Below are 20,095 nucleotides of genomic sequence, written 5' to 3' on the forward strand. Positions count from 1 at the left end.
TCTGTATTAATCATTCAAGGTTAGAGATTGCATTCTAGGTATGCAAGAGTAGGGGAGTTGGAGTTAATTTGACCTGTTCAGTTGAACTGATGCGTATGTGGCAGTTTTGAAAAGGGAAGTGCTCCCTAGAAAACTTTAAGCCTCTGAGCTGAATGTTTCTGTGGTGGTCTACTTTTGTAGTCCAACATTTGAACCCCTAGATAAATCTTCATTTGAAAATCCCAGCAAATTGGGTAAGTGAACTTCATGCAGTTTCGTGTAAGATACCACACTTTTGTAGTCCAACATTTGAACCCCTAGATAAATCCTCATTTGAAAATCCCAGCAAATTGATTAAGTGAAATTCATGCAGTTTCGTGTAAGATATCACACTTTTGTAGTCCAACATTTGAACCCTTAGATAAATCTTCATTTGAAAATCCCAGCAAATTGAGTAAGTGAACTTCATGCAGTTTCATGTAAGATATCACACTTTTTTAGTCCAACATTTGAACCCCTAGATAAATCTTCATTTGAAAACCCCAGCAAATTGAGTAAGTGACCTTCATGCAGTTTCATGTAAGATATCACACACACAAACCTAACTAGGAAGGCATAGACCTTTCAGATGTTCATGTTTTACCATGTAAGGCATAGAATGAGAAGAATTGCTCTGTGCCTTTTTAAGGCAGTAAGGACATGTGTCAGAAAGACCAAACTGTATCATAGGGAAGAGTCGCATTTATTCCTTTCAGTCAGTTCTTCTTAAACTGAATTTAAGTAGAATGTAGCTTCCTTCCAGTAATGAACTAATGTATGACACCTTTAGGGACACTTGTAAGGTACAGGTATTAGGGATCAAGAGGTTTGAGTTGATTCTACATCTGCAGCTTTTGCAAGAAATATGGAGACTGAGGAATAGTAGACCATGTGGAAATCACCAAATACATGCTATATGTTATATTTGATGGGTCTGACATGTAGTCCTTGGATGTTTACTTGATTAATTGTAAGTTGTAACTGCTCCTAAAGAAGGCAATATCCCTCCTCATTCACCATGCTTATCCTCAAAGCATATTTTCCTCTCTTTATAAACACAATTTTTGGGGAGTTACTACCACCTATTTCGTATGAAAGGGGCAGGTTTAACCTAAAATTATTTTATTTAGCCCTGTAAAAAAAAAAATTATCAACTTGCAAACAAGGATTAGGTCCATCATCATGACCTCTTGCAGTCTAAAGTACTTCTATTCCCTGATTGCATTCACTCTGGAGACCACCTGCCTTGCTTAAAATTTTGCCACATGGCAAGATGCATTTTTTCCTAAACAGCTGCTGAGGCAGCGGGTAAACTGGTGGGATATGTGTTAAAATAAAATGGAAATTTTTTAAACAAAATTCATTTTCCCAAGTACAAACCCTTCAGCTTGCACAGTATGTCCTCCCAACCTCATATGTCTTGCAGTGATTCTGACAACACAAGAAAGACTATGCCTGACTGATAAGGAAGTTTTCTTTTGCATTCAGTGGAATGTATATGAGAATGCTGACTGCTTTTGAAAAAAAAATGTATGTCTTTTTAGTGAAAATAAAACTTCTTTCATTAATGAAGTATGACATAATAAGACAACTAGATCTGTAAATGGTCCATGAACTTTGGACTGTTTATACAGAAAACTCATGGAAAAGTTAACATCTTGCGTCTCATGTATTTTATTATCATTTGAAGTTAATAGTGCTGTTTACTTACTCATAAAGGCTCTTATCCACTTTGAGGCATGCTATAGAAATCATGGAGAAGGGCTAATTTTTATGAAGTACAAGACAGTGATGATCCTTTTGCTTTATTAATAATGTAGATTTGCAGATAAAAAATAGTCTTTAAATAGAATGTCAGTTTTGTAATTGACAGATTGTGTATAATGTCTTCATGTATGATAGGTAAGGTAGACCTCTTTTTGATACGTATGCTATTATGTTTTGGGTGAATCTGTCTTTGTTTTTGTTTCAACCTTGAATTCTTACCCTCTGTGTTGTGGCTGATTTCCTGTACTTATACAAAAAGAGTCACTTGGGGATTTATCCAAGTGTAACAAATTTTAGGGAAGTGTATGTTCAAATGTCTTGTATTTATATTTACAAAAAATTGTAAAAAGTTGAAAATTAGAAATATTCAGGTCTTAAAACAGTTCTTGTTCTTTACAGGTACCAGAAGTAGTTAGAAAGCGGCAATATAGAGTGGGCTTAAACTTATTCAATAAGAAGCCAGAGAAAGGTATTACCTATTTAATAGGTCGAGGTTTCTTAGAGAATTCTTCACAAGCAGTAGCAAAGTTCCTTCTAACTCGGAAAGGTCTCAGTAAACAGATGATTGGGGAATATCTGGGCAATCTCCAAAACAACTTCAATATGGCTGTGCTCGAGTGAGTATCACATTTTTATTGTTTTTTGTTGTTTGTTTCAAACTTGTATTGTGATGACAGGTGAATGATTTCATGATTTTCAATTGTGAGTAATTTGGTCATTTAATTTATGCTGTAGCACTCAGTATAGGACATTTAATTTTTAAATATATCCATTTTATAGTTAATGAAAAGTAATATGTTTTGTTTTATCCAATATTAACAGGTGTTTTGCACAAGAAATTGATTTGTCTGGAATGCAAGTAGATGTTGCCCTTAGAAAGTTCCAGACGCACTTCCGTATGCCAGGCGAGGCACAAAAAATTGAACGTCTTGTTCAGGTGTTTGCGCAGCGGTATTGCCAGTGTAATAGAGATATTGTTGCTAAGTTAAGAGATCCTGAAACCATATTCGTAATGGCATTTGCCATAATCATGTTGAACACTGACTTACATACAGCTTCAATGAAACAAGAGAAGAGAATGAAGCTTGAAGATTTCATAAAAAACCTGAGAGGTAAGTTGCTTTGGATCCTAAGAACATTATTTAATTATCTGAAGTGAATTTTCATTTTATTTTCCATCCATAGCAAATATTACCATTGCTTTACAAAGGCTCTTCTTTATTTTTCTTAATCAATTCTGTGATGTTTTCTAATAATGTATTTTATGGCATTAAACAATCTTAGTTTCTTTTTAGGAGTATAATGAAGATCTGAAATTATAATAATGAGCATGTTTGTGTTACACAAGCATGGCATCCAACTATCTGTGATGTATGTGCCTGATACATTTTTTATGCAAGCAGATAGATCATAATTGTAGAAAGTGTGTATTGATGTATTACAGGTTTCCCAATGCTTCAGTGTAATTATTGTTCATGTGTATTGACAGACTCTTGTGTAGGTTTTGAAGGTTTTTGAGAATATTCAGCATGGGTTATTTACTGTGATAGTTATCATTCAGCCATTCCATGTTCTGAGGGTTTGGAATTGCATACCAGAGTCAGTTAGCACACCAGTGTGCCTTTTGGAACTTAGAAGAATATTGCACTTTTAGGAATGCTTTAAACAATGATAAACTTTTAGAGTAACAGTTTTTAATAACACTTCTTGAAACAGTTTATATGAAGCATTAAAAAAAGGATAATGGTGGTGAGGTCCCACTGAAGAGGTGCTCCCCATCAGTAGAATTGATCCCTCAAATTTCGAAATCCAGTTTGGAGTTTGTGTTAATTAGTTCACAGTAGATTACCTTACAGACCACTTAGTACCAACATATGCTCATGGCCCACTAGGTAAATGTAATAGTAGTTAATTGGAGGAAGGGTAATTAATAGTGAAGGGAATGTTCTTTAAGGTCCACAATAATATATCTGATGGTAACAGTTGTAAAATTTTATAAAACTATATAAAAGCTTTTGAACCCTTCCCTGAGTTCATCTTCACTTCAAATGTTTGAACTGAAGATGAATCCAGGGAAGGATTCGAAAGCTTTTATATAGTTTTATATAAAGTTTTAACTGAAGATGAACCCAGGGAAGGGTTCAAAAGCTTTTATATAGTGTTATAAAGTTTTAACTGAAGATGAACCAGGGAAGGGTTGGAAAGCTTTTATATAGTTTTATAAAGTTCTACAACTGTTACCATCAGATACAGTATATTATTGTGGACCTTAAAGAACGTTACTTGTGGCCTGGTAACTGAAATTTTTACTCAGTGAAGGGAATTTCCTGCTATGTCACTAACTCCAGCTGAGGACATGCTTTGCCTGTTGCTAGTTCAAGGCTGACTTTATGCTAAGTTAGTGATGTGCTATGTCACTCCACACAGAGCCTTCCCTCTATATAAAAGCCACTCCTAGGAGGAAGAAAAGATCCAAACACCTTTTTTTGCCAAATTCCTTGCGTAGATCGTGTTGAGGTTACAAAGTTAGTAATTATTGTTAAAGTTATTTGTAACTCAGAACTTGGTTGAATAACTTGGTTGACTTCAGTCAGTTTTCTACCTGAGTGACTACTGAGCTTTTCCTAAGCAGTAGTTTATGCTGTTGTATGGAAATTTTAGAAATATACTAACTTATATTGCATGTTAGTAAACCATTTCCCTACAAGGACTTCCTCTCCTGTCCGGTATTCTGCTGATTAAGCATAAAGTAACTGCAGTGTCTAAAGAAAAGGAATATGCTCCCCCAGTAGGGCTGCCTGACTCACTTAGCCACTTCGCATGAGTTAGTTTGTATTAACGATGCGCCTAACCCTCTGTGATTCTAGGAGAGGTAATTGTAAAGCAATAAATCCTTCAAGTTTCATATAAGCAACTTACCAAGTAATTACATAGCTAACATTTCTAATTCACGCAGCAACTTTTTTAAAATTCACGATAGCGCTTCTGTTTTGTGTAGGTTACAGGCCCCGTCCACTATCGGGGAACATGGGAAACACCCGGGCAGGTAAGCCAGTTTGTTTCTGCTGGCTCTGTTGCACCCATCGGCGCCATATGCAGCACCTTTTTTGATGGTTTATTCAGTTGTCTTTGCAGATTTTGGTGAAGTAAAATTACTTTGTTTTGGTAGCGAGCAAGCTTTGGATAGTTTACAGTATTAGCATTTTTTGTGATAGTTCCTAGTTTTTTGTAGTTCCCTAGTTTTTTGCTGAATTATGTCTGATTCTAGCAATTCAAGTATTCTCTATTGCAGCGAAGGGTGTAAGACTAGTCTAACAAAGTTTTGTTATGATCCTCATTTGATCTGTAGCAAATGTAGGGGACAAGAGTGTAGCATGGAGAAAACTTGTAGGGAGTGTTCCTCATGGGATATTAAACAATGGAAGATTTTGAAGTCTCACTTCTACAAATTAGAGAGAGTAAAGCGGCTTCTAGAGCCAAGAAGCGTTCCTTCAGTGTAGAATCTACACCCAAACCTAGTTCACAGGTTAGTCCTGTTGCTCTCCCTAGTACTCCTATTCCAACTGTTTCTCCTATTCCTTGCCATCCTACTATTCAGCCTCCTACTCCCGTGCCTGGCTTCCTTGCTTCCAACCCTGATGCCATTGCCAGTCGCAGATCCAGGTTTGATAAGAAAAAAACTTGGTAGTAAGGACATTGGCAGAGTTAGGAGAATCACTGACGATTATAATGGATAAAGTGTTTGCAGAAGAAGTGATGAGTGAGAGTGCAGTGCAAGGGTAGGAGGTGGATATCTGTCCTGACGGTTCTCCTAGACCAAGGTCACTTTCCTGCTCCCCTGTACCTGGGAGAATACATACCGGAAGTCCAAGGGAGGCCATTGGGGTTTGCCCGTGGTTAGTTGTCCCCTCAGCCGCTCCTGTTGCACAATCCCAGGTGTCGGCAGACAGCCATTGTAAAGGTGTGTCTTTGGAGGTGTATCAATTATCTTCAAGCTCTTCCGACAACTATGGTGTGGACAGGAGGTGCCATAAACGGCACTTAGACTCTTCCCGACCACTTAAGCGCCCTTCTGAGGACTTTGGTCGCTGTTCAGATCCTTTTCCCATTAAGTGGTATAAGAAGTTTAGTACCAGTCCCCAGCCTTCTTGTAGTTACTTTGTGGACCTTTCTGTCCCTGCCACTGCCCATTAACATCCGCTCCCAAGACCTCGCAGGATGCCATCCTGTCCCTGGTCTCCTTAAGAGAGGAAGAGGTCATCCAAGAACCTGCACCTCCTTCGGTCTATGCGGCTTTGTTGTGGTATCTTGGCAAATTTTCCCACCTTTTTTGCCCCAGCTGCCCTGGTCTCTCCTGCTTCGACTTTTTTTTATCAGGAATCAACCGGATGAAAGGGCAAGGCTCCCCAAGATGGCACTGTCTTCGTCATCTAGGAAGTCCTTCAAGGAGATGGGGGACTGGCTTTCAGCCAAAAGGGAGCAAGGCAAAGCGTCTTTTGCCTTTCCTCCCTCTCGCTTAATACGCAGGAGGCACTTACCTTATGTGACCGGTGAAGCTCTTCTTTGGGAGTCGCTGCCTAATCCCAAGGTGACTTCGTTGGTCTCATCGGCTTTTCTTGCCATTCTGCATTCTTGTCGGCAAAGGTAATGTTTTCTTCTGGGGAACTAGACCATCTAATATTTTGAAGGTTTTCAAAGTCCTTAGTTTTCTCGACTGGATGGTGGACGCTCTGGCTAAGAAAATAGAGGACTACCAGGACCTAGCGTAAGATATCGCCTTGGACTGGTTTGGGGTTTTGTCCTGTGCCGACAAATCAATTAGAGATAGCTCCCTAGAGCTTTTCACTCTCTGTACCCTGGGTGTTCTGAAGAAGAGAGAGCTCCTTCACTTCTAAGGGAGTCACCCAAACTCGGAAGTTGGCCCTGTTGTTCTCGCCTTTGGACCAGCATCACCTCTTCCCTCAGGACACTGAAGGGAATTGCATTGGATCTACAGAAAAATCCACACAAGATTTTTTGACCCAGTCACCTTAGCATCCCAAAGATTCATCTGCTTTTCAAGCGAGGACGACCTCACCCCTCCTGCAGGAGCCCTTTTGTGGCGGGTAGACCTAGAACATAGTTCAGGACATGTGCTAATGTCAGATTCATGGCCAAGTCAGTCAAGAAGAGCTCTGTCAAGACAGTGCCTAGAAAGTGAGAAGGAAGTCCTTCTTGCACCTATAGAAACCAGACTTCTGGAATTTTGATAAAAGTGGCTGATAGGAGGAGTGGAGCCTTGGATCGTCAAAGTTTTGAAGGAGGGCTACGTCATCCTGTTCCTGGAGAGCCTCCCATTAGTCACTTCTCCCATCACATTGACAGCATATTTGATAGGCTCCAAGAGACATTCGGCCCTTCTGGAAGAAGTCTCCTCTGTCTTCCAGAAGAGGGCCTTAGAGGAAGTCGAGAACACCAGCATCAGGGCGTTTTTACAACCAACTCTTTGTGGTACCAAAAGCATCAGGGGGCTGCAGACCAGTTCTTGATGTGAGCCCCCTCAATCACTTTGTCCTGAAGACAAAATTCAAAATGGAAACAAGCCATTCAGTCCTTTCATCCATCCACCAGGGCAACTGGATGATAACCTTAGGTTTGCAGGAAGCATACTTCCACGTGATTCATCCTGCTTCCAGGATATATCTAAGGTTCATCTTCAGGACAAGTTATATCAGTTTCAGGCCCTTTGCTTCGACCTTTCTATGGCCCCTTGAGTGTTTACTCGAGTCCTCGCTCTCCTCTGGAAATGGCTCCACTTAATTGGGATCAATGTCAGCTTTTATCTAGATGACTGGCTACTTCGATCCCCGTCAAAGGAAAAGTGCATGATGGACTTACACAAGATTCTTCTTAGCCAGGAATTGGGCCATCTTATCAACCTCCAGAAGTCCCAGTTGAACCTGTCACAAGAGATCCTCATCAGTGGTGAGCCTACTGGGGACTCTGGCAACCATAGAGATGTTTGTCAGGTTAGGCAGACTTCACATTAGAGTTCTCCAGTTCTTTCTGAAGGCCAACTGGGACAGGAAAACACAGCTGGACACCCATGTGCTTCTTATCACCTCTGAGATCGAATCAGACCTGCAGTGGTGGCTGTCAAAAGAAAGACTGTCAGAAGGGAAGTCCCTTTAACTTGAGCCCCGACCTAGACTTTTATTCAGATGCCTCAGACATAGGCTGGGGAGCCCTACTTGGGAATCAGAAAGTATCCAGGTACTGCTCTACTTACGATGGGGTTAGGTTCCAAAAAACCCATCGCTTGTTGAAAAAATTGATCTCGAATATGGCCTAGCCTGCACCAGGGTAATCAGTACCATCTGTACATATATGGTAGCCTAGCCTACACTACACAGTATTCTCTATACATAAATGGTATAGTAATTATTAGTGTCAGCTAATTTTGCAGGTTCAATGCAGATTGACTTAAGATAATTCAGTATAAAGAGAAATTGAATAACAAACAAGGCTTAGCCTATGCTGTGGTATGTCGTATAGGCTACATATACGGTAGCCTAACCTACATTATACTGAACTCTATTCACATATTAACAGTATTATACAAACATCAACATAACGAATGTGCATCTTTTTCATGGACCTTTTAAAAAGTTATGCTTTACTACATTGTATCAAATTGCGTATATTCTCATATTGCTTTTGTATTATAAATTGCGATCAATGTTTTGTTTTGGGAATCGATCATGCTGTGTTTATTTCGCGCATTTAACTCAGTTCAGAGCACTTTTCTTGCTTCTAGTTAGCGTAAATGAATATAGATACTTTATTTAGTTGGGACAAGGATATTTTTCGTTATATGAAGTTTTTTAAGTTGAAATATAACTTAAGTACGTCTCGTTGTGAAATTAATATAGCTATTTTTTTCGTTAATACATGACGTTCGCAGGAATCGCAGCTGGCAATTTTGGGGGCATGTTTGTTTTGTGTAAAAACAAAAATCAAGATTCCGTTCGCTATTTCTCTTGATTTCATCATAATACGAGCTTTACGTATTTATCTTTTATCTGCGTGAAAACAGACGCAGTTTGTATTCTTTCATGCCCAGTAGTTTTGATTAAAATACATTCTCTCCAATTTTATTTACGGTCGTTTCATCCATGTTGCTGATGCACGATAATTTATAGTCATTAGCAGCTTGAACATTGTTTTCTTGTTTTCTCAGCTTTAGCTACAACTTGCAGCTTAAAGTTACTGTAGCAGTATATTTCCTTGCCGATCTTTTCTCCAAAGCAAATAAGGGTATAGTGTAAAAAATATATCAGTCCTATTGTACAGTACTTAACGTCATTTGTAACATAACTACAGTAATTGTTTAACCGTATGATGGTTGAAATACAAGCAAAACAGTTGTTATCCGATACGATTATTAGCAAAACAACAGTTTCCCATTCGGTTGTTTATGGCTGTATGCATTTACGCAAGAGTATAACATTACTAAGAATACTTTTATCATTCTCTTTTACTTTTTTAACTAGCAGATGGAGTAAAGAGAAGGAGGAAAAGAAGTTGGTCTATTGTAAGTTGGTCTCTCTCGCTGCCTGATTGTACGCTGCTGCCTGCGCCTGTACAAAATCTAAAAATATTTCCTAAATATTTTCATATCGGTATTAATTGTTAACCCCATCGTAAACTCGAAATATCGTAAGTCGAATTATCGTAACTCGAGCACTACCTGTACATGGACCCCGATGAGCAAAGCCTACATATAAACTTAAGAGAACTGAAAGCAGTTCAGCTAGGCCTTCAGAGTTTCTCGCCCATGGTCCACAACAAGATGATAGTGGTACATGCGGACAATACCACAGCCTTAGCGTATATCCACAAACAAGGCGGCACTTGTTCCTTTTCTCTCTGCCAGCAGCAAGAGAGCTACTCATATAGGCAGATCAAAAGTGAGTGACTCTGGTCACACGATTTATCCAGGCAGACGAGCTAAGCCATCAGAACCAGGTCCTTCCCACCGAGTGGACCCTGGATCCCCTGGTTTGTGTAGGCCTTTGGAAACTGTGGAGCAGGCTGATGATAGACCTGTTTGCCACTTCCAAGAACCATCTCCTTCTGCTATTTTGCTCTCCAACCCCAGATCCTCTTGCAGGGCAACAGATGCCATCCGGCGCTGAACAACCCTGATGGGTTCCAGCGCTTGGTCTTCAAGACCTAAATTTCATAATCAATCAATCAACAGATGCCATGCTGCAAGATTGGTCCACTCTGGATCTGTACGCCTTTCCACTCTTCAGCTTGGTCAGGGAGGTGTTGAACAAGTTCAACAAGTTTTGATTATATCAGACCACAACTCATAGCCCCATTTTGGCCCCTGAGGGAGTGGTTCCTGGACCTTCTTCGGCTATTGGTAGATTGCCTAAGACTCCTTCCCAAAAAACCGTCTTTACTTCCGAAGACACCACCAAGGGTTGTCCGCTCTTGCCCTGACAGGCTTCAGACTGTCCGCAAGCTTATCAGAGCAAAAGGGTTTTCAAGAGGAGCTGCAGAGGCTATTGCACGATGCAGGCAAAAATCTTCTAGTCTCATCTACCAGGCCAAGTGGGCAGTCTTCCATCAGTGGTGCCACAGCCACAAGTGTCTCTCCTTCTGAGACCTCTGTAATGCAGATTGCTGATATCCTACTTTATATGAGAAACTCTAGGCATTTGTCTTCCTCCACCATTAAGGGGTATCGAGTATGCTTAGCTCAGTATTTGAACATAGAGGTCTGGATCTTACGTTGAATTCAGATATTAACGACCTTCTGAAGTCCTTCGACACAACGAAGCAGAAAAAGGACAATTTGGTCTCCTGGAATCTAGATGTGGTCCTGAAATGGCTACCAGTTCAGCTTTTGAACCCCTTTTTTCTGCTTCCCTTAGGAATCTCACTTGCAAGACACTTCCTCTTTGCGTTAGCCACTGCTAAACGTATTAGTGAAATCCAAGCCATAGATAACAGGGTAGGTTTTCCCAAGGGGATGCGATCTGCTCCTTCACCCTAGGCTTTTTGGCCAAGAATGAGGACTCATCCAAGCCCTGGCTTTGTTATTTTATTGTTGAGAATTTAATGGATGTTCTCAGCCATGACGAAGAAGAGAGAGAAGCTTGTCCAGTCAGAGCTCTTAGATACTATCTGAATAGGACAGAAAAAAATCAGGGGTCCATCCAGTAACCTCTGGTGTTTGGTTAAGAATATTCTTGCCCTCTCTCTAAGAATGCCTTGTTCTTCCTGTGAGATTTGATTTCAGAGGCACATTCCCAGGTCCAGGAGGATGTTTTACCAAATTTTAAAGTGAAAGCTCATGATATTAGAGTAGTATCGACCTCTTTGACTTTCAGGCATAATATGTCCCTGACTTCCATTATTCAGTTGACCTACTGGAAGTGGAGGTCTGTTTTCTCCTCCCACTACAGTAATACCCCGAACTTGCGCGATTCGAGTTGCACAAATTCACTGACACACAAATTTTTCTTTGGAACCTAACTAATTGTCATACACAAGTTTTTCACAGACACGCGAACACTGAGAAACCCTGCAAAAGTGTACAAGTTTAATTTTTTATGTAATTTATAAGTTTTCAAGCTTTTATGCATAAATAACATTAAATATTAAAAGTAATAATTTTCTCTCTCTCTCTCTCTCTCTCTCTCTCTCTCTCTCTCTCTCTCTCTCTCTCTCTCTCTCTCTCTCTTGTCACTTAGATGAGAGAATTTTTATGGTACATGTATACAGGTCTGTTTATTTGTTTTGTATGATAGATAAATTTTTTACCTAATAAGTACTAATTTTCAAATAATAATAATAATATAACTGTAATTACAAAATTCGCATTATTTTAAACAAGCAAATTCTTCTCCTCATCTTTTGTAAGAAACTCGAAGGCAAAAGCTTTCATACATGTCATTTAACATGACAAGAAGGGGAATGTTGCAGATTAAGGGTCAAAGATTTCTCTCTCTCTCTCTCTCTCTCTCTCTCTCTCTCTCTCTCTCTCTCTCTCTCTCTCTCTCTCTCTCTCTCTCTCTCTCTCTCTCTGTACTGTCTACAAACTGTAAATGTGCCATTTTAAAACATAGAGGCATAGAGCATTTCAGAACAAAGAGAAAGAGACAGAACATACAAGTTTTTAAAAACGAGGTTGAGAACACTTCTAAAAATAGATCAGTGGAATGGAGGGGGAGAGAGAAATAGGATATTAATGTTCACGCTCTCATATATTCTTTCGTTAACCATTTATTTCTTTTTTTAAGGGTAATGTATTAAGCTAACTTTTAAATGAAATTACAGTAACTTTAATTTCATTTAAAAGTTAGTTTAATACTGAATTTCCATCTTTTGATATCTAACGTGAAAATCTCTCTCTCTCTCTCTCTCTCTCTCTCTCTCTCTCTCTCTCTCTCTCTCTCTCTCTCTCTCTCTCTCTGTTAATTCATAAATAATTTAACTTGATATTTTAAGTAAGGACAATCTCTCTCTCTCTCTCTCTCAGTCTCTGTAATAACTGATAAATAATTTCACTCGAGTAAGGACAACCCTTATCTCTCTCTCTCTCTCTCTCTCTCTCTCTCTCATAGTTAGCGCTCACACATTTTTACAACTTATTATTTCTCTGTATGTCTTTACCTGTACAGTAGATAGTTTAAATTGATCTAATTTTACCTGTACTGTCTACGAAGTGTAAATGCACTAGTGTGGCAAATACGTTCTAAAACATAGAGACATAATAACTAAGAGTTGTATTAGTCAAAATAAAAAACACTGTTTGTTCATGAAAAAGCATTTCAGAACAAAGAGAAAGAGACGTAGCATGAAGTTATTAAAAAGAGGCTGAGAAGACTTGTAAAAATAGATTGGTCGGAAGGGGAGAGAGAGAGAAATTCTCTTCCAACTCTTTATTTTTATGTCAACCATTTATTTCTCTTTTTAAGGGTAAGTGTTAAGCTAACTTTTAAATGAAATTACAGTAACTTTAATATCATTTAAAAGTTAACTTTAAAATTTGGCTCATATTTAGTGTTTAAACTTTACAAATAAGCATTTACTACTATTTTTAGAGACCGTGCCAAACTTATGCGAAAATTCACCTTGCACGAGGGGTTCTGGAACCTAACCTCGCATGTATGGCTGTATTTGAATGAAGTGGAAACTGTGTTCGGTAATTGAAGTACCTTGGGTCCGTTTATTGGTAGTTGGCATGGTATTAGGTGAGGAACTATAGGAAGCACTTTTTTTTTTTTTTTTTTCCTATCTCTTCACCTTGGTGTAGGGTTTTTGAGTTTTGGGAGCCTGGGGTACAGTGTACTTGGAGTATCCATCAGTCTTAGTGGATAGATTTTGGTGTTTTTAAGTGTTTTCAGAGTACGTGACAGCATTGTCCTTTTTTTTTTTTGAGTACTGCACCCAGGGCACGGGCACCTTTTGTATGCTTTGCTAGCAATCAGGCCTTTCCTCCGCTGCAAAGCGCCCACTCAAGTAGAGGCGCCCCACGGCTTAACAGCCACGCCATTACAGGTTAAGATGAGCACCAACCAGAGGCAATATTCACCTGCAGTAGCTCTCTTACCGGGTAAAGAAACGACAAGCATAGCATTCATTGCTGGCAAATTTTGTATTTCAAAGTCATTACCATGCCTTAATGTTTTGGAGTAGAATATGTCCATGTATTCCACCTCCATTTGGTGTGGGATTCAGCTATGTAATTACTTGGAAAGTTGCTGATAAGAAAATGACATAATGAAATAAAGTTTCATATACTTACCAAGTAATTATAGTCAGAGCCTGCCCTTCTCCCCTCTTATTGCCATAAGACCACAAACAAATTATCTTACCAGCCAGATTGTTTCCCGTGCTCCCCGATAGTGGGTGGGGCTGTCACCTACACAAAACAGAAGCAGTGCTACCTCAAATTTCTAAAAAGTTGCCAAGCGAGTTAGAAACGTTAGCTATGTAATTACTTGGTAAGTATATGTGAAACATATTTTTATGAAAATGTCATTTTTATTGTGTAGTTAGGATGTTGTATCACCACTGATAATGGACGGCTTCCTTTGTTTATTTGCAGGGATTGATGATGGATATGACATAGAACGTGAGATGTTAGAAGGAATGTATCAGAGAATCAAGTCCCAAGAATTTAGAATTGGACATGATCATGTAACTCAAGTTTTAAAGGTTGGTTTCTTTTTTGTTAAAATTCAAGTGGAAAATTAAATTTTTAAAATAATATTAACTTGGATGTTAAAAATAGTATGTAGGTGAGATGAAGTTAATTCTGTCACGTGCTTTAGTTGTGTATTTTGGTGTATTTTACAACCATATTAACTTTCATGTTGTCTTTCAGGTTCAGCAAACTATGGTAGGAAAGAAGCCTAACTTGGCACTACCTCATCGTAGATTAGTTTGTTATTGCCGACTCTACGAAATCCCTGATGTAAACAAAAGAGAAAGAGTAGGTGTCCATCAGAGAGAGGTCTTCCTTTTCAACGATCTTCTGGTTGTCACTAAAATTTTTTCTAAAAAGAAAAGCTCTGTGACCTATACCTTCCGACAAAGTTTTCCTCTCGCTGGTCTCTCAGTTACCACTAAGGAAGTGCCATGTAAGTGAAGGATATTTAGAAGGTTTTCTTTCAGTTTAGTTTTCTGTAAAAGAAAACTATTGTGCCGGCTTTGTCTGTCTCTCCGCACTTTTTTCTGTTCTGACTTTTCTGTCTGCCCTCAGATCTTAAAAAATGCTGAGGCTAGAGGGCTGTAAATTGGTATGCTAATCATTCACCCTCCAGCCATCAAACATATCAAGTTGCAGCCCTGTAGCCTCAGTAGTTTTTATTTTACATAAGGTTAAAGTTAGCCATAATCGTGCTTCTGGCAACAATATAGATTAAAGTTTCATTCAGCATTATACTGAGACCAACGAAACACAGATCTATTTTCGGTGGCCTTGATTATATTCTGTAGCAGCTGTTGCGCTGAAGTTTCTTCAATGCATTTTTCACTTGTTTGATAATGTTTTAAGAGAGCTTGTTCTGCATATTTTGGTTCTATTAATGTGCAATTCTTGTTCAGACAGAGTAGGATGTTTTTTCCATATCAGACATGATGTGGTTATGTACCAAGTGTTAGTTGTTCTTGTAAAATCATAACCTGTAAATTGTAATTTTTGTTTGGCTTGGCCAGCAGAATTAAAGCAGCTTCAAATAAAGAACTTATTGATTTGCTGCTGTTATTACTAGATAAATGAAATTTGAGTTATTCTTAAGAGATGGGACATCACTTCTTGACTGAAACCGCCAAGGGAAGAATAGCTCCATGTTCCTGTGTGTATTTTCCTTAGTCCATTTATTGTTGCATAAAGTCATTTTGACAGTTCACTGTTTGGCCAGTACCTCATCCCACACACCCATAGCTGCTACTTGATGCTTGAGGTCACAGATGGCCAGATAGTATATCCAAGGCTTTTTTTTGTAACTATAAACATTTTTTAAAAACACTGGAGTAGGGAGGTTATGTTGCAAATCAAAACACAAGGCCATGGTGCTCTCAGAACTTGGATGGTTTTACAGTGCTCTCAGGCATCTCACAAATGCTGTATGCATGTTTTTGTTCGCTTGCTTCAACTCACTACATGTATTTTGACGTTTTTACTTGTATTATTTTCCATCATTGAATTCAGGACAGCAAAATACCAGCATTCACCTTTGAATGAAGCCGTATCAATCATTATACCAAGAAAAATAGATTTGCAGTAAATGTTAAGAGATAAATATTGCTATGCCCATAAGTGGTCAGAGTGTTTTGTCATTGAAAATTTTTGGGACCCTTCCCCCTCCTCCCAGAATATTAAATGGTAAATTATTTAGTACTCTCCAGTTCAGATTAAACATTATTTTATGATTTATAAGACATTTTGATTTGGCATCATTTTTAGATGTAGGAAATGTTCATTTCCAACACAGCATACTGTGAAATTGCCCTAATTTTAGTACAGTTGTAAAAATTGCATCCAGTTGTGCTATGCAATAGCATAAATTTTCCATTTTATCAGCTTAATAAATATGATGGAAGGTGATTGTTAAACATTTCTTTGAGATGTGGTTTTGTTTAAAAATACTTAGGCTAGTGGAGTACTTAAACTGTTTTCTTCTATTTACAAATTTAGTTATGAGTACTGTACTGGAAAAAAAATCATCTTTGCAGATTACCCCTATCTCATGGAAATTCGCCAGAGAGTTGACAGCAAGCTATTAATTACTTTTAATGCTCGAAATGAACATGATCGCTCCAAATTTTGTGAAGACCTGAAAGAGTCAATATGTGAGATGGATGAAATGGAGAACCTGAGAATTGAGGGAGAGCTGGAAAGACAGAAAGCATCTCTGAGGGCATCAAGACCAAATTCCACGACAGATAATCGGGATTCGGGTGTTGCTGACATGGAGTTGTTAACAACATGTAGTACTGAGAAGAATGGAACCTTAAAATCGGACTCAACATTGAAAAGATCAGCATTAAGCAATTCTCTGCTGGATATTCATGAAGCTGGTAAGTTTTAATCTTCTTTTGATTATATCAGACTAGTATAAAAAAAATGTTTTGACAGTACTTTTCCTTAAAGCCACTCACTTTTTGCATTCACTTGTTATTATTCATGAATTTAGTAAACACAGATGGATTTGTCAAGATATATTTGTGTTTGAGTAGTGGTAATTTTTCACCAAAGGTTTAATGGTATCTTGTAAGTGGCAACATGGAGATGTTAGTTTTTGGCAATTTTATGTCTAGTGTAGAAGGTAGTATTAGCTGTTGAACCTAATACTTCAGTAAGGTTTTGCTGTAGTGTAATTTGAAGGTATGAATTCAAAAGGCCTTAGAAATATTAGAATAATTGCAAGTGATTCTCAGTCCAAAATATTGATAAATGTTTGGGTACTTACTCTCTCTCTCTCTCATATATTTTAAAGTACAAAATAAAATATTTTCATTAAACCTGTTGCCACTTACTTGGAGTTGATGCAGTACTAATTTCTGTTTTGAAGCTCCATTATTAATTTTCTGGAATATATCTAAATTAGATGTCACATGCTTATATATTTTTTTTTCTCAAAATTTTTGTTTCACCAAATAATTATTTCAAGACTGCACTAGTATAAGTTAGTTTTTAATTTCTTTTGTTTTGTAAAAAAATTGTAAAAATTATTTTACATCACCACCTGGCTTGTTAATGAAGAAAGTACAATTATTAGACATAAAGAGCTATTCTGTCAAATTAAGCAGTGCAGTTCATAGGTGTGAGAGGCATTTTCATGTTTTCAATTCATGTCATAGTTTATCTTGATAACATAATCAGTATTTACATACTTAATTTTTTTTGCAGTTGTTCCATATTTTGTAGAGTAGAAATTATAGAAATTAATTTGTGTAACATTTGTATACCTAGAAACTGATATTAAAAAAGTTAAATGTTTTTATAAATATACCTTTACAGTCATAATGGTTGTACCTAAAGAAAAATGACTCACTAAGTTTTTTTATGTATGAAAGCTTGACTCCAAAGCACATGCGCTGCTCACCTTTCTGTACCACGGAGCTATGTCACCACCGCACTCTTAACTGGAATGAATGCTGGAGAACTGATAGTTTGTGTGAGTTTGGTATATTGAAGTAATGTAGTGTTGTTTAGCACTAACCACTAGATGCACACATTGTATAGTAATTTAGTTTTGTAAAGAATTGAGTAGATTCTCTTCCTCAAATGACGTCCTTGTTGCTGCCATAAATAACAAAGGCTTTAAAGATGAATTCATTGATAATATTATATTTGAAATATAAGATAAATAACTTGAGTTTAATGTTCAGAAGTGAGTTCTGGTGGGGTGAGTTTAACAATGTGGTTCACAGAAATTGGTGGGCAGTCAGTGCGACGGGGGAGCGTGGGCTCTCTCGATTCTGGCATGTCTGTCTCCTTCCAGTCCACTAGTGCCTCCAATGAGACTTCTCCAGCTGGTGGTCCTCTGCCATCACTGTATTTCAAGTCATCCCCAGTGGATCTTCAGCAGCACCCTAACCTTCATCGGCGTACTTTAACATCAAACACTTCATTTCTTGGTCAGCTGTTTCGTCCACGCAGAACTTCGCGTTCTGATTTATCCTCAGCTGGAGTGGAGGTCTGACAGTGATACAAGCAGCCTCTCACTCTCCATCTTCCTTCACTGGGAAATGTTGATATTAGGCAAAGTCAGGTTGTATCTTCTAGCCATAATCTAGTCTTTCAAGTGTACACAAGCATTCCAAATAGAGCACAGTGAAGATGATGTGGCCAAAAACATCAATTCTGTAAATTATCCTGTGTATCTCATACTGTGTATGTGTGCAAAGGTATCGGTACTTATGTAATTAGGTGAACATTTGAGGAACCAAACAAATATGCAGTGCCATTTAGTCAGATATAGTCAAATATATAACCTTGTATAAAGTATTATGTATATAAATCATGTTAAATAATAATCTGTAATATATATATACTTTAATCATAGTTGGCTGAATATGTCCAAGAATAGATTTTTTTCTGATGGTATTTTAGAGTAGCATCTGCTAGTCTAAAAGTCAGGATTTCATAAGATTTCCAGAGTATAGTTATTAACATTATTCAGTTTGTGTACACAACCTTTCAAATGAAGAGTAAGGTACAGTTTAATTCAGTTTAAACTGTATACTTCCCTATGAAATTTATCTCTAGTCAGCACTCTTGATTTTTATGTCTTGTATTTGATGCTTCAAGGACAAATTGTTGGACTAACTTGACAGTGGGGTGTTCCAGATTATACTTTACTGATATCACACACTCACATCCAACATTGTACATAGGGATATATTGTTATCATTTCATCAGCTTGATTGTACAGGCTGTATTTCTATGACAAAAATAAAGAATTATCATGCAATAAAATAGTTAACTTTTTTCACCTGTAATGTCTTTATTAGGTCCATTGTATACTGTGAAGTTGAAATTTTTGGTGCTTATTCAGTAACTTCTGGCTAGAAAGCAATTACTGCAGATAAAGGGAACATCAATGGAAGTACAGTAGTTTGAGTGTCAGGTAGCACCAAAATCTGAAGTCAGTGATTAAGGAAATATGCTCATAGCTTATATAATAAAAGTCTAATTACCAGGCATATGATGGTTTGGAGAGTCTTTTAATTCAAAAGCTATGGTAAATAATTACAGTAGGTATGGGTCATGCAGTAAAAGTCAAAATGCTAATTACTGTACTCTGATGTGGTACATATTCAATGAGAGTCCACTAGTTTGGTATCCAGTAGTTTGGAATGTCTACTAATGCAGATGAATGAAATAATTCCGTTTGTGTGAAAGCTTCTGATGATCCAGCACAATTATGATTGTTTCCAAATACTAGGTGAGAATCTGAGTTCTGTGTAATTCCAAGCCACCCAGTCCAGCCAATGTAAGTGGCAGCGCTAACATGAACGAATTCAGCACTTGAAAATTGCTTAAACTTTGTGTGCACATGGATACAGTGAACATATGCTTCACTTCCTTTTATTTTTTTTTTATATCTGTTGTGAAAGTGTATGCTGCTTAAATTTTTGCTTATTGTTTCTTTGTGTTAACCTGATTGCTGATACAGTACTTTGCTGTGGCATCATCTGGTTCCAAAGTAAATGGGATATGAGTTCTAATAATTTCTTTAAAGGATTATGTTTTTCCTTCTTTCACTCGGTCGCAAATTTTACCGTCTGTCGTCTGGTCTATTTTCGTAATCTCATTCTGATAACATTATTTTCTTATGGTTGTTACAATTAGGGGAAGCAAGAGGTTATTATAAGTTTGTAGTTTTCTGTAGGAATGTTTTTTGTTGAGTAAAATTTCCTAATGATAAATAGATCACAAAATAAGTAGGTTAGATAACTTATGTTCTAAACATCTGTTTCATTCTTCACCAACTGTATGCACAGCTGTTTAGACTGTGTAAGCTAGTGTCAATTAACACTTCCTTGTTTCCTTGTTACAGCTTTTATAGTTCTCATTTTGCAAGCATTCTTTTCTTTTCATGTTAGAGTGAAACACTGTAATATGTAATAAAGTTATTTTAGCTGGTTTTGTTAACCTTTTTTTGTGTTAAGTTGTTTATAATACATGATAACTTTGCAGTGAATAGATGACACCTGTTGCCAGAGACCATCACTTTTATATGCTAGCCTAATTATAACCTGTTCTTCAGTGTAGACTAATATGATGGTTAAGAGTAAT

The 20,095-nt window shown here is 37.7% G+C and overlaps 1 protein-coding gene across 31 annotated transcripts in view; it reads left to right on the forward strand.

Moving 5' to 3' along the window:
• Positions 1-18,772, forward strand: part of LOC136832062 (IQ motif and SEC7 domain-containing protein 1-like) — a 191,923-nt gene extending 173,151 nt beyond the window's left edge. For 15 of the 31 annotated variants that reach the window (XM_067092841.1, XM_067092831.1, XM_067092847.1 and 12 more), the window contains 6 exons: positions 2,185-2,402; positions 2,608-2,897; positions 13,892-14,001; positions 14,171-14,426; positions 16,024-16,368; positions 17,796-18,772. In XM_067092841.1, coding sequence (XP_066948942.1) covers positions 2,185-2,402; positions 2,608-2,897; positions 13,892-14,001; positions 14,171-14,426; positions 16,024-16,368; positions 17,796-17,803 — 1,227 coding nt within the window. In that variant the 3' untranslated portion in view covers positions 17,804-18,772. Of the gene's footprint in view, positions 1-2,184; positions 2,403-2,607; positions 2,898-13,891; positions 14,002-14,170; positions 14,427-16,023; positions 16,369-17,367; positions 17,469-17,724 lie in introns of all 31 variants that reach the window. The other 16 variants (XM_067092790.1, XM_067092792.1, XM_067092793.1 and 13 more) reach the window with 2 other exon arrangements.
• Positions 18,773-20,095: the final 1,323 nt, after the last annotated feature.

The sequence above is a fragment of the Macrobrachium rosenbergii genome, chromosome 4 (assembly GCF_040412425.1).
Source record: "Macrobrachium rosenbergii isolate ZJJX-2024 chromosome 4, ASM4041242v1, whole genome shotgun sequence".
Lineage (NCBI taxonomy): Eukaryota > Metazoa > Arthropoda > Malacostraca > Decapoda > Palaemonidae > Macrobrachium > Macrobrachium rosenbergii.